Below are 15,807 nucleotides of genomic sequence, written 5' to 3' on the forward strand. Positions count from 1 at the left end.
CAGATAGAGGGCTAATATCCAATATATATAAAGAACTCAAGAAGTTAGACTCCAGAAAACCGAACAACCCTATTAAAAAATGGGGTACAGAGTTAAACAAAGAATTCTCACCTGAAGAACTTCAGATGGCGGAGAAGCATCTTAAAAAATGCTCCACTTCATTAGTCATTAGGGAAATGCAAATCAAAACAACCCTAAGATTTCATCTTACACCAGTCAGAATGGCTAAGATTAAAAATTCAGGAGACAGCAGGTGTTGGAGAGGGTGCGGAGAAAGAGGAACACTCCTCCACTGCTGGTGGGGTTGCAAATTGGTACAACCACTCTGGAAATCAGTCTGGCGGTTCCTCCGAAAACTGGGCACCTCACTTCCAGAAGATCCTGCTATACCACTCCTGGGCATATACCCAGAGGATTCCCCACCATGTAATAAGGATACATGCTCTACTATGTTCATAGCAGCCCTATTTATAATTGCCAGATGCTGGAAAGAACCCAGGTATCCCTCAACAGAAGAGTGGATGCAAAAAATGTGGTATATCTACACAATGGAGTACTATTCAGCCATTAGAAACAATGAATTCATGAAATTCTTAGGCAAATGGATGGAGCTAGAGAACATCATACTAAGTGAGGTAACCCAGACTCAAAAGGTGAATCATGGTATGCACTCACTAATAAGTGGTTATTAACCTAGAAAACTGGAATACCCAAAACATAATCCACACATCAAATGAGATACAAGAAGAAAGCAGGAGTGGTCCCTGGTTCTGGAAAGACTCAGTGAAACAGTATTTGGCAAAACCAGAACGGGGAACTGGGAAGGGGTGGGAGGGAGGACAGGGGAAGAGAAGGGGGCTTACGGGACTTTCGGGGAGGGGGAGCTAGAAAAGGGGAAATCATTTGAAATGTAAATAAATTATATCGAATAAAAAAAAAGAAAATAAAAAAAAATACATTTCATTCACTGTTCATTGACATTACATTTGTCTTAAAAACAAATGTCTTGAAAAATAAGGACCTTTCCCTTCCACCCAAGTACGTGAACTTACTGAATTTTATTCAGTTGACCCCTTTGGTTATTGTAGCATAGTTTAGCAATATCCGAGTGCATGTGTCTACCCTATCCACAGTGCCTTTCAGTAAATGTGCATAAGAATTTACAGTGTTCTGTTGGGGACTGGGAACTGCCTTTTTATCTGTGTATTTAATGGAGAGTCAAACCTCTGATAGGAGGCCAAAAAAGGCCAGTCTTAACCAACTTTATTTGCAGATTGAACAAAGTCCAAGCAGACTATTTTGTAGTCACTTGCAAGGTTGTCCTAAAACTAAGGAAATCAAAGAGAGTCAGACGAGGCAAAAAGCAGTCAATTGAGGAAAAGTGAATTGAGGGTTCTTCAAAATGTAGCACAATGCCAGGATATTAAGATCACATGGTATTAACATAAAGGTTAGACACACAGATCAGAGCACTAGTTTATTTTTCAACAGAGATGCTAAAAAACATTCCATGAGAATAAAAAATAATCAAACAAAATATCCTCCTCAATATAAGATGATGGTGTGCCTCAAAGCAATAACTAAAACCCCCTGGAGCTCTGCCCACAGGCTGCAGATCTCTGAATGACCATGACACACTAAAAGAAAAGTTCTTAGTCACCAGGGAAATGCAAATCAGAACTATGAGGTTCCTTCTGATACCTACCGGAATGGCTAAGATCAAAAACTAAGACAGCACATGCTGGTGAGGAAGTGGAGCAAGGGAAAAACTCTTCCATCACTGGTGGGAGTCAAACTCATACAACCACTTTGGCAATCAATTTGGAGTTTTCTCAGAAAACTATCATCATTTTAATTATGTTCTAGTCATTTAAAAAAAACAACAGTATAGTATATCGTACTCTATTATTGGATTCAAAACATTTGTAGAGATACAACATTTCTGATTTTTTAACTTGTAAAAAGACATCCAATTAAAAAAAAGTGTACTTCTCAATAACATGCCTTGGAATAAAACAAAACATAGTTACCGGAGATAATTTAAAATTGTAGCCACCGTAGTATGTACTGTTCATAATTATCATGTTGGGAGCAAGGCCTCCTGATGTAAAAAGACCCAAAATTTCCCTTGAAGGACTTTCGTTTTCATTTCGGAAGAAGCAGTAGACTTTCTTTAGGAAAGAAAGAAACAAAACAAACAATGAGACCTTGATATGAAGAAACAGAATTTATTAATTTGTGACAATAACTATTTGTAAAGACTGCTATCTTTAGTGATTCCCATCTCCATGGGGAAAAACTTTGTTTACAAGCATGTCCTCAGAACAATGTACCTTGTTAACTGTCCTAAGGATTTTCACTTCATCTTTATGGGAGTGCTCTTAGTCATAAAAATAGTGAGCTTATATTTTTCATACTCAGAAAATGAAAATGATCTAGTCACACATGTAGAAAAATGATTTTATTAAAAGAATTGTTTTCTAGCAAAGTAAAAAAAAAAAAAACAGTAAATAACTGTCCATTTCCTGGTTTTAAAAGGAATGTGAAAATATCACACCATGAAACATGAACTTTACTAAAAGGCATAGACAGACACTGAGATTTATCTGGTTTATAGGTAGGCTATCCTACTAAATCCAGACACTATTGCAGATACCAAGAAGTGCTTGCTGACAGGAGCCTCTTATACCTGTCTCCTGAGAGGCTCTGCCAGAGCCTAACAAATAGAGGCAGATGCTCACAGCCAACCATTGGACTGAGCACAGGACCCCAATGGAGGAATTAGAAAAAAAACTGAAGGAGTTGAAGGGGTTTTCAAGCCCATAGGAAGAACCACAATGTCAACCAACCAGACCTCACACCCACCACTCCCACCCAGAACTCCCAGGGACTAAACCACCAACCAAAGGGTACACATGGAGGGACCCATGGCTCCAGCGGCATATGTAGCAGAGTATGGCCTTGTTGGGCATCAATGGAAGGAGAGGCCCTTGGTTCTGAGAATGCTCAATTCCCTAGTGCAGGGGAATGCCAGGGAGGGAAGGCAGGGGTGGGGGGTTGTTGGGGGAACATCTTCATAGAAACAGTGGGAGATTGGATAGGGGGTTTGGGAGTGAAACCAGGAAAGGGGATAACTTTTTGGGGGGGATAACATTTGAATGTAAATAAAAAAATCCAATAAAAAAAATAGTTTGTCAATGCTGGACTACAGAATGTGAAAAGAATTTCACAATCCTACAGCCTATATATATTATCCATAATATATGTATATGTATGGATATATATATGTAAAGGATTCAAGAAGTTAGACACCAGAAAAAGAATTAATCCAATTAAAATAATAGGGAAAAGAGCTAAACAGAAAATTTTCAATAGGCAAATCTCTAGTGGCCTAGAAACACCTAAAGAAATGTTCAATTTCCTTAGTCATCAGGGACATAGAAATCAAAACATCTCTAAGATTCCACCTTATACCCAAGAGGATGGCTAAGATCAAAAACTCAAGTGACAGCACATGCTGGTGAGAATGGGAGTCAGGGAACATCGCTGGTGGGAGTGCAAACCTATACGACCAATCTGAAAATTCATTTGGTGATTTCTCAGAAAATTGGGAATACTTCTACCTCATCACTCAGCTAAACCACACCTTGGCATATACCCAAGACATGCTCCACCATACGACAAGAGCATTTGCTCAACTGTGCTCATACCAGCTTTATTTCTAATAGCCAGAAACTGCAAACAACCCTGATGTTTTATGGTGAGGCAGAACTCCCACTGAAGGGAATCACAAAACCTTTGTCCCCAAATTTTTTCTGCCTGTAATAAGTGTAGGGGGAAAGATGGAACAGAGAAAAAATGAATGGTCAAGCTATGTCTGGCTCAACTTGACACCCATCCCACAGTCGAGAACCATTTCCTGATACTATTAGCTTCCATGAGTACATGGAAGTACATGGGGTATCTGTTGTTTTTGTTGTCACTGAAAACCATTGCTGTTAGTTTGACCATGTCTTTGTCTAGTTTCTATCTCCACAATCTGTCCATTGGTAAGAATATGGTATTGAAGTCTCCAATTATCATTGTGCGAGGTGCTGTGTGTGTTCTGAGCTTTAGTTTCTTTTATAAATGTGGATGCCCTAGCTTTAGGGGTGTAGATATCCAGAACTAGAGTTAATCTTGGTGGATTTTTCCTTTGATGAATATGTAATGTCATTCCCCATCTTTTTTGATAATGTTTGCTTAAGAGTATTTTATTGGGTATTAGAATTGCTACACAAGCTTGTTTCATGGGATCATTTGCTGGGAAAATTGTTTTCCAGCCTTTTACTCTGAGGTAGTGCCTGTCTTTGTCATTGAGTTGTGTTTCCTTTATCCTGCAAAATGCTGGGTCCTGTTTACATATCCATTACATTAGCCTGTGTCTTTTTATTGAGAATTGAGTCCATTAATGTTGAGAGATATTAATGACCAATGGTTCTTGCTTCCTGTTCTTTTTTGTGGTTACAGGTGGATTTTTGTTTGTGTAGTTATCTTCTTTTGAGTTTAGTTTCCCTCCATTTGTTGGAGTTTTTTGCCTGTTATCCTCTGTAGGCCTGGATTAGTAGAAAGATATTGTTTAAATTTGGTTTATGTCATGGAATATCTTGGTTTCTCCATCTATGGTAATTGAGAGTTTTGCTGGGTATAGTAGCCTGGGTTGGCATTTTTGTTCTTTTAGGGTCTGTATGACATCTGTCCAAGCTCTTCTGGCTTTTAGGATCTCTGGTGAGAAGTCTGGTGTAATTCTGATAGGTCTGACTTTATATGTTACTTGACCTTTTTCCCTTAGTGTTTTTAATATTCTTTCTTTGTTTAGTGAATTTGGTGTTTTGATTATTGTGTAATGGGAGGAATTTCTTTTTTATTCCAATATGTTAAGTGTTCTGGAGGCTTCTTGTATGTTTGTGGGCATCTTGTTATTTAAGTTATAGAAATTTTCTTCTACAATTTTGTTGAAGCTGTTTCCTGGACCTTTGTTTTTGTTATCTTTGCTCTCTTCTATAACCATTATTTTTAGCCTTGGTCTTTTCATTGTGTCCTGGATTTCTTGAATATTTTGAGTTGGGAGATTTATGCTTTTGTATTTTCTTAGACTGTTTCAATGTCTTCACTGGTTATCTTCTACATCTGAGATTCTCTCTTCTATCTCTTGTATTCTGTTGGTGATGCTTGCATCTGTGACTCCTGCTGTCTCTCTTAAGTTTTACATCTCCAGAGTTATGTTTCCTTAAGGCATCTATTTTCACTTTTCTATCCTGGATGATTTTGTTTAAGTCCTTTATGTCTTTGATTGTGTTTTCCTGTTTTTCTTTAAGAGATTGTGGGTTTCTTCTTCAAGGGCTTCAGCTTGTTAACCCTTGTTCCCCTGTATCTCTTTTTTCTCTTTTTTATTAGATATATTCTTTATTTACATTTCAAATGATTTCCCATTTTTTGGTTCCACCCTCCCCAAAAGACCCATAAGCCCTCTTCCCTCCCCCTGTTCCCCAATCAACCCCTCCTACTTCCCTGTCCTGGTATTCCCCTACATTGCTACATCAAGCCTTTCCTGGACCAGGGGCCTCTCCTGACTTCTTCTTGGACATCATTTGCAATGGGAATTGTGTCTTGGGTATTCCAAGCTTCTGTGTTAATATCCACTTATTAGTGAGTGCATACCATGTGTGTTCTTTTGTGATTGCGTTAACTCACTTAGGATGACATATTATAGTTCCACCCATTTGCCTAAGAATTTCATTAATTCATGGTTTTTAAAAGCTGAGTAGTATTCCATAGTGTAAATATATCACATTTTCTCTATAGACTCCTCTGTTGAAGGACATCTGGGTTTTTTCCAGCTTCTGGCTATTATAAATAGGGCTGCTTTGAACATAGTGGAGATGTGTCCTTATTACATGCTGGAGAATCATCTGGGTATATGCCTAGGAGTGGTATAATGGAGTCCTGCAGAAGTTTCATACCCAGTTTTCTGAGGAACCACCAAAATGATTTCCAGAGTGGTTTTACCAGCTTGCAATCCCACCAACAGTGAAGGAGTGTTCCTCTTTCTCCACATCCTAGATAGCACCTGCTGTCTCCTGAGGTTTTGATCTTAGCCATTCTGACTGGTGTAAGGTGAAATCTCAGGGTTGTTTTGATTTGCATTTCCCTGATGACTAAAGATGTTGAACATTTCTTTAGGTGCTTCTCAGTCATTTGACAATCCTCAGGTGAAAATTCTTTATTTAGCTCTGTACCCCATTTTTAATAGGATTATTTGGCTCTCTGGAATCTAACTTATTGCGTTCTTTCTATATACTGTACATTAGCCCTGTGTCAGATGTAGGGTTGGAAAAGATCTTTTCCCTATTTGTTAGTTGCTGTTTTCTCCTACTGACAGTGTCCTTTGCCTTACAGAAACTTTGTAATTTTATGAGGTCCCATTTGTCAATCCTTGATCTTAGAGAATAAGCTATTGGTGTTCTGCTCAGGAAATTTTCCCCTGTGCCAATGTGCTTAAGGCTCTTCCCCATTTTCTTTTCTATTAGTTTCAGTGTGTCTGGTTTTATGTAGAGGTTCTTGATCCACTTGGAGTGAAGTTTAGTACATGGAGATAAGAATGGATCAATTCGAGAAAGAGGAACACTCCTCCACTGCTGGTGGGGTTGCAAATTGGTACAACCACTCTGGAAATCAGTCTGGCGGGTCCTCCGAAAACTGGGCACCTCACTTCCAGAAGATCCTGCCATACCACTCCTGGGCATATACCCAGAGGATTCCCAACCATGTAATAAGGATACATGCTCTACTATGTTCATAGCAGCCCTATTTATAATTGCCAGATGCTGGAAAGAGCCCAGGTATCCCTCAACAGAAGAGTGGATGCAAAAAATGTGGTATATCTACACAATGGAGTACTATTCAGCCATTAGAAACAATGAATTCATGAAATTCTTAGGCAAATGGATGGAGCTAGAGAACATCATACTAAGTGAGGTAAGCCAGACTCAAAAGGTGAATCATGGTATGCACTCACTAATAAGTGGATATTAACCTAGAAAACTGGAATACCCAAAACATAATCCACAGATAAAATGTGGTACAAGAAGAAAAGAGGAGTGGCCCCTGGTTCTGGAAAGACTCAGTGAAGCAGTATTCGGCAAAACCAGAACGGGGAAGTGGGAAGGGGTGGGTGGGAGGATAGGGGAAGAGAAGGGGGCTTACGAGACTTTCGGGGAGTGGGGGGCTAGAAAAGGGGAAATCATTTGAAATGTAAATAAATTATATGGAATAAAAAAATTTAAAAAAAAAAAAGAATGGATCAATTCGCATTCTTCTGCATGCTGACCTCCAATTGAACCAGCACCATTTGTTGAAAAGGCTATCTTTTTTCCACTGGATGTTTTCGGCTCCTTTGTCGAAGATCAAGTGACCATAGGTGTGTGGATTCATTTCTGGATCTTCAATTCTACTACACTGGTCCACTTGTCTGTTTGACCTTCTCTTGCTGTCTAATTGCTCTGGCTCGACCTTCAAGTACTATATTGAATAAATATGGAGAGAGAGGGCAGACTTGTCTAGTCCCTGATTTTAGTGGGGTTGCTTCCAGTTTCTTTCCATTTAGTTTGATGTGGGCTACTGGTTTTCTGTATATTGCTTTTACTATGTTTAGGTATGGGCCTTGAATTCCTGTTCTTTCCAAGACCTTTAACATAAAAGGATGCTGAATTTTGTCAAATGCTTTTTCAACATCTAAAGAAATGACCATTTGGGTTTTTTCTTTGAGTTTGTTTATGTAGAGGATTATATTGATGCATTTCCATATATTGAACAATCCCTGCATTCCTGGGATAAAGCTTACTTGATCATGGTGAATAATCATTTTGCTGTGTTCTAGGATTCAGTTGGCAAGAATTTTATTGAGTATTTTTGCATTGAAATTCATAAGGGAAACTGGTCTAAAGTTCTCTTTCTTTGTTGGATCTTTGTGTGATTTTGGTATCAGCGAAAATTGTGGCTTCGTAGAACGAGTTGGGTAGTATTCCTTCTGTTTCTATTTTGTGGAATATTTGAAGAGTATTGGTGTTAGGTCTTCTTTGAAGGTCTGATAGAATTCTGCACAAAAACCATCTGGTCCTAGGCTTTTTGTTTGGTTGTTTTGTTTTGTTTTGTTTTGTTTTGTTTTGTTTTGTTTTGTTTGGGAGACTGTCCATGACAACTTCTATTTCATTAGGGGCTATGACATCATTTAGATGGTCTATCTGATCTTGATTTAACTTTGGTATTTGGTATCTGTCTAGGAAATTGTCCATTTCATCCAGATTTTCCAGTTGGCTTTTGTAGTAGGATCTGATAATTTTTTGAATTTCCTCAGGTTCGGCTTTTATGTGTCTCTTTTCATTTCTGAATTTGTTAATTTGGATACTCGCTCTGTGCCTTTTGGATAGACTGGCTAAAGGTTTGTCTATCTTGTTGATTTTCTCAAAGAGCCAGCTCCTGGTTTTGTTGATTCATTGCATAGTTCTTTGTGTTTTTGCTTGGTTGATTGTAAGCCTTGAGTTTGATGATTTCCTGTCCTCTACTCCTCTTTGGTGTATTAGCTTCTTTCTGTTCTAAAGCTTTCAGGTGTGCTGTTAACCTGCTAGTGTATGTTCTCTCCAACTTCTTTTTGGAGGCACTCAGAGTTATGAGATTTTCTCTTAGCACTGCTTTCATTGTGTCCCATAAATTTGGGTATGTTATGCCTTCATTAAATTCTAAAGTCTTTGATTTCTTTCCTTATTTCTTCCTTGACCAAGGTATTATTGAGTAGAGCTTTGTTCAGCTTCCATGTGTATGTGGGCTTTCTGTTGTTTTTCTTGCTATTGAAGACCACTTTTACACCATAGTGATGATAGGAGGCATGAGATTAGTTCGATCATCTTATACCTGTTGAGGTCTGTTTTGTGACCAATTATATGGTCAGTTTTGGAGAAGGTACCATGAGGTGCTGAAAAGAAGGAATATTCTTTTGATTTAGGATGAAATGTTCTATAGATATTTATTAAATCCATTTGGTCCAAAATTTCTGTTAGTTTCACTGTGTCTCTGTTTAGTTTGTGTTTCCCTGATCTGCCCATTGAAGAAAGTTGGTGTCTTAAGTCACCCACAATTATTGTGTGGTCTGCGATGTGTGCTTTAAGTTTAGCCAAGTTTTCCTTACGAATGAAGGTGCCCTTGTATTTGGAGCATAGATGTTCAGAATTGAGAGTTCTTAGTAGATTTTTCCTTTGATGAATACAAAGTGTCCTTCTGTGTCTTTTATGATGACTTGGTTGAAAGTCTATTTTATTGGCTATTAGAATCACTACTCCAGCTTGTTTCCTGGAACCATTTGCTTGGAAAACTTTTTCCAGTCTCTTACTCTGAGGTTGTGTTTGTCTTTGACACTGAGATGTGTTTCCTGTATGCAGCAAAATATTGGGTCCTTTTTATGTAACCAGTCTGTTAGTCTATGTTTTTTTGGGGGGGGGGGGATAATTGAGTCCATTGTGTTAAGAGATATTAAGGAATAGTGATTATTGTTTCCTGCTATTTTTGATGTAATTTTTGTTTGTGTGGTTATCTTCTTTTGGGTTTGTTGAAAGAAGATTAATTTCTTGCTTTTTTTCTGTGTAGTTTCCCTCCCTTTATTGGTGTTTTCCATTCATTATCCTTTGAAGGGCTGGATTTGTGGGAAGATACCATGTAAATTTGTTTTTGTCACGAAACACCTTGATTTCTCCATCTATGGTATTTTAGAGATTTGCTGGATATAGCAGTCTGGGTTGAGTTGACATTTGTGTTCTTTTAGGGTCTGTATGATATCTACCCAGGCTCTTCTGGTGAGAAGTCCGATGTAATTATGAAAGGTCTACCTTTATATGTTACTTGACCTTTTTCCCTTACTGCTTTTAATATTCTTTCTTTGTTTAATACATTTGGTGTTTTAATTATTATGTACTGTGAGGAATTTCTTTTCTGGTCAAATCTATTTGGAGTTCTGTAGGCTTCTTGTATGTTCATGGACATCTCTTTCTTTAGGTTAGGGAAGTTTTCTTCTATGATTTTGTTGAAGACATTTACTGGCCCTTTAAGTTGGGAGTCTTCACGCTCTTCTATACCTACAATCCTTAGGGTTGGTCTTCTCATTTTGTCCTGGATTTCCTGGATGTTTTGGGTCAGGGGCTTTTTGCATTTTGCATTTTCTTTGACTGTTGTATCAGTGCTTTCTATGGTATCTTCTGCATCTGAGATTCTCTCTTCTAACTCTTGTATTCTGTTGTTGGTGCTTAAATCCATGACTCCTGACTTCTTTCCTAGGTTTTCTATGTCCAGACTTGTTTCCCTTTGTGATCCATCAACCAAATAGGATTCATGGTCTGGACCCTATCACATATATAGCAGATATCCAGCTTGTTTTTCCTGCAGGTCCCCCAACAATTAGAGCAAGTGCTTTCACTTATTCTGCTGCCTTTGGATCCTGTGCCCATAACTGGGCTGCCTTATGTGGCCTCAGTGGAAGAGGATGTGCCTAGACTTGTACTGACATTATGTGCAACGGTGTGTTGGTATCCCAAGGGGCTTCTATCCCACTTCTCAAAAGAAAAGGGGACATGAGAGGACAGACTATGTGAATTGGGGACTGGGAGGACAGGGGATCTGTAATAGAAATGTAAAGTGAATAATAAATTGATAATGGGAAAAAGAGTACTTTGCAAGTGACCAGAGAAATGGATTAGCAGTTAAGGAGTGCTTGCTGCTCATGTAGAGAACCTGGGTTCTATTCTCAGCACATGCATGTTCATAACTGTTTGTAACTCTAGTTCTGGGGGGATCCAACAACATCTTCTGACCTGTCTAAGCACTATTCATGAGATACATACATACATGCAGTTAAAACCCTCCAGCACAGAAAATAAAGGAAAGCTTAACTGAAAAAATACATTGTAAAAATGAAGGAGACCATGACCAACCAGAACATATAAGATATATACTATAATTTGGGCAGAGGCAAAGGTACAGGTAATATAAAAGGAATAAAACTTACAAGATTCCTGCTTCTTATAATTTACATTCAAGTTAGGGATGGCAGGAAGACAAATTTGTTGGTTAGAATAGTGAGTAAATTTGTATGTGGATGGAGGGAAAGATAGACCAAAAGAATAAATATAGCGTCAATCATAGACAGTGAAGGGGGAGTTGAAAAAAAGGTGTTGGAGAAGTTTGATTTTCTAAAAAAAAAATTATTACAATTGTGTACTTGGGCATGTGTGTATGTGTGTATGCTTGTGTGTGTGTATGTGTGTGTGTGTATGTGTGTGTGTGTGTGTGTGTGTGTGTGTGTGTGTGTGTTTCTGTATTGAACCCAAGGCTTTGAATATAGTAGGCAAACACTCTATCATTGGGTTATACAAAGAAAAATTTATTATTTAAGGTCACATGAGTTATGTTTCTCTGACAGGCTACTTCTGTTAATGTTCAAAAGAACACATTGGATTCACATCAGATGAAGAGTGTTGCAGCTGGTTTCGAAATGAAGGGTAGGCATCATTTGCTTACAACAGTCACAGAGCATGGCTACCCAGGTTGCTCAATGGCAAATGAATATATACTTCCCTATCTAACCACAGAAATAATTCCATAGAACCTCACCATCCTGTATGGGCAGTGGAAGGTACTTGAAAGAGTACAGTGTCATTACTTTTCTACATGGGCTTAAAAGGAACACAAAGGGCTATTATAATATATGCAATTGGTGGACTTTACCAAATTGTCAGTGGTAAGGAACAACTTGATTGTATGCAGGCCTGTGAGGATCCCATCACCGGAACAAGAAAAGTAAGCTCGCTCCTTACCTAAACATAAAAAAAAGTCCAAGGTAGAAATACTTATGTAAAGGGTACCACACATTTTTTTCAAACTGACAAAATATTTTAAAAGAAAAATTGTACATTTAAAGTTGGGTATGGAGCTGTATATCTTTACATTACCTCTCAAGAAGTAGAGGCAAGAGAATAAAAAGTAAGATGCCTTCCTTGGCTACAGGAGATCCTGTCTAAGTTACTTTCCCATCCTTCATAAAAGTAGAATTGTAATTTTGAATTCACTGACTTTAGAGAAAACTCAAATCTTGCACTTTTTGCTTCTTAAAGCTATACTATCAGGAGTCAGAAACAACTTATTGGGCTAAAGCATTAAACTTGATGTTACTTTGTTTATTTGCTTGTTTAAAAATCTCTTATCACGGTTATATTGGATAGGACGGTTATATTACTCCTTACACAAACTGACAACTGAATAATGGTCCTAACTATAGCAAAAAAAAAAAAAAAAAAAAAAACAAAACTATTTCTTAAGGTCATATGATGCATGGTACAGGGTATGCTGGACCATGATTTCAAGTTTGCAGAGGGTGACAAAACCAGGTCACGAGTCTTTAGTTCCTCACTCTTGTTATGAGCATAAGATTATTAAAAGCTGGAGTATGGAGAAACACTTGGTGCTTTTGTGACAGGATTTCATAGTCTATTCCTGGCTTTGTAGTTCAGGCTAACCTCTGAATAACTGCCACCTTCCTGTCTTCACTCCATTGAGTATTGAGATTGTAGATTTACACCATCACATCAGGCTGAAGAAGGAATGGCGAACTCAGAGAATAACTGGCAGGAAGAGGTTGGAAGGAGAACCCATTCACCTTATCTTGGAGGGAAAAGGCTATAATGGGTATAATAGAAAATGTAACATATAACTCTCTAGTTTGGAACACAGCCTTGGACTCCTGCTTAGCAAAAGAACAGGGGTACTTTGATGGATAAAATAAGGCATGGCACTGTGAGAAAGACAATTATTTTAGAAACCATTCACAACCACAATTTGCTAAAAACATATATGTGTGTGTGTGTGTATATATATATATATATATATATATATATATATACACACACACATACATGTTTCCTTTAGGTTGTGAGCAAGAACATACCAGCTTAAGGTGACCAAGGGTCCTGATCTCAAAATTATATTGGAATCACAGCTAGATCTCAACAGAAAGTATTTCAGTGCATGACTGAATATGTTTACAGAGATGGTGAAAGACTACACAACTCTTTGTATCATGGAAGTGTTTTTCTAAGTTTGGAACTTGGAACTACTATAGCTCTGACATAGCTAGAAGTACAATGGAGCAGAGGTAATATGAAGGAGCTGGTGAAACATCTACAGATGGGGAGGGTAAGCTTTATATCTGCTGGATCAAGAAGGTGAAGTTGTGTGATTGCCATATAAGGATCTGCTAGGTAAGGCCAGGAAAACCTTATACCTTCTCCCTCCCTATCTACAGTGTGGAAGCATAAAGGTTCAAAGGTTAAAGCCAGAGAGTGAAACAGACTTGAAACATTAAGCCAAGGAGGAGAAAACAGAAATTCAGGTTTCTTGCAATTTGTCCCAAACAGGGGGAAAGCAGCCTCTATTGTAGAATAGAGTTGTGTTTAGAATAGGGGTGCTTTGGCAGATAAAATAAGGCATGGCACTGTGAGAAAGACAGTTATTTAAGAGACTTTAGTTACAACTATTAGAACTCAAACCCATATCCATTGCCAGAAAATATTTTAGATTGAAAAAAAAAAAACAACTGCATGGAATTGGTACAGTGACAGGCAGGTAGATCAATGGAACAGAATTGAAAACCCAAAAATGAACTCACACACCTATGGTCATTTGATCTTTGACAAAGGAGCTAAAACCATCCAGTGGAAAAAAGATAGCCTTGTCAACAAATGGTGCTGGTTCAACTGGAGGTCAGCATGCAGAAGAATGCAAATTGATCCATTCTTATCTCCTTGTACTAAGCTCAACTCCAAGTAGATCAAGGACCTCCCCATAAAACCAGACACACTGAAACTAATAGAAAAGAAACTTAGAAAGACCCTTGAGGATATTGGCAGAGGGGGAAATTTCCTGAACAGAACACCAATAGCTTATGCTCTAAGATCGAGAATTGACAAATGAGACCTCATAAAATTACAAAGTTTCTATAAAGCAAAGAACATGGTCAAAAGGACAAAATGACAACCAACAAATTAGGAAAGGATCTTTACCAATCCTACATCTGACAGAGGGCTAATATCTAAGATATACAAAAAACTCAAGAAGGTAGACTCCAGAGAGCCAAATAACCCTATTAAAAATGGGGTTCAGAACTAAACAAAGAATTTTCACCTGAAGAATATCGAATGCCTGAGAAGCACCTAAAGAAATGTTTAACATCTTTAGTCATTAGGGAAATACAAATCAAAACAGCACTGAGATTTCACCTCACACCAGTCAGAATGACTAAGATTAAAAACTCAGGAGAAAACAGGTGCTGGCCAGGATGTGGAGAAAGAGGAACACTCCTCCACTGCTGGTAGGGTTGCAAGCTGGTACAACCACTCTGGAAATCAGTTTGCCGGTTCCTCAGAAAACTGGGCATGATACTACCAGAGGACCCCATTATACCACTCCTAGACATATACCCAAAGGATTCCCAAGCATGTAATAAGGACACATACCCCACTATGTTCATTGCAGCCTTATTTATAATAGCCAGAAGCTGGAAAGAACCCAGATGTCCCTCAACGGAGAAATGGATAGAGAAAATGTGGTATATTTACGCTATGGAATAGTACTCAGCTATTAAAAACAATGAATTCATGAAATTCTTAGGCAAGTGGGTGGAACTGGAGAATGTCATCCTGAGTGAGGTGACCCAATCACAAAAGAACACACATGGTATGCACTCACTGATAAGTGCATATTAGCACAGAAGCTCAGAATACCCAAGACACAATTCACATATCAAATGATGCCCAAGAAGAAGGAAGGAGAGACCTGAGTCCTGGAAAGGCTCAGTGCAACAGTGTAGGGGAATACCAGGACAGGGAAGAGGGAAGGGGTTGATTGGGGAACAGGAGGAGGGAAGAGGGCTTATCGGGCTTTTGGGGAGGGGGATCCAGGAAAGGGGAAATCATTTGAAATGTAAATAAAAAACATATCGAATAAAAAAATTCTAATAAAAAAATTTTCTTTTATAAAAGATTTGCAAGCTACTTCCATTTCCATATTTCTTTCACAAAATCCTACTTTTAATTGAATTGCCCAATAACTCACTCATTTACAAAAGAATTTTATATCTATTCAAACAATAAATTAATTCATTTTTTAATGTGATGCATTCTATGATTTCAAGGTAAGAAGTGCTATAACAAAAGTCTGCAGACACAACATAGTAACAATGGATTCACAATAATTTTAGTACACACCTGCACCAGAGTAAAAAAGTTATATCTGAGAATGACAAGAAAACTTTCCAGAATGAATGCTAAATGAAAAACATTATAACTAATGGGGAAGTAATACGAATATGAATTTCTAAGAGGGAAATGAAGAATTATAGTCTGAAACTTACCCGTATTATGTATTATTCCTGATGAAAATTCAAATATATTCAAAAGCAAAAGCATAACATATATAAGTGATGATTCCATCTGTTGAAATAAATATAAATTATTTCCATTCAGTTATACTGAAAATACTATTTTGAATTTTTAAAAATAGAAGAAAATACACACGGGTACGAAAACATCATTTCAACTAAAAAATTATTTTCTATTTGTGACAAAACCAGATGATAGGGCTAGAGTTCGAGTTCATACCTAGCAAGCATACTAGGCTGGCTTTGAGCTCAGAGCCCAAATCAAAATTAGCCAACCAACACAACAGCAGACA

The 15,807-nt window shown here is 37.9% G+C and overlaps 1 protein-coding gene across 1 annotated transcript in view; it reads right to left on the reverse strand.

Moving 5' to 3' along the window:
- Positions 1–15,566, reverse strand: part of Catsperb (cation channel sperm associated auxiliary subunit beta) — a 204,910-nt gene extending 189,344 nt beyond the window's left edge. The window contains exons 1-3 of the mRNA XM_052186706.1: positions 15,488–15,566; positions 11,809–11,897; positions 2,031–2,171 (exon numbers count right to left, since the gene is read on the reverse strand). Of these exons, the coding sequence (XP_052042666.1) occupies positions 2,031–2,171; positions 11,809–11,897; positions 15,488–15,566 (309 nt within the window). The remainder of the gene's footprint in view (positions 1–2,030; positions 2,172–11,808; positions 11,898–15,487) is intronic.
- Between the last annotated feature and the right edge of the window lie 241 nt (positions 15,567–15,807).

Source organism: Apodemus sylvaticus, chromosome 6 (assembly GCF_947179515.1).
Source record: "Apodemus sylvaticus chromosome 6, mApoSyl1.1, whole genome shotgun sequence".
In the NCBI taxonomy this organism is placed as follows: domain Eukaryota; kingdom Metazoa; phylum Chordata; class Mammalia; order Rodentia; family Muridae; genus Apodemus; species Apodemus sylvaticus.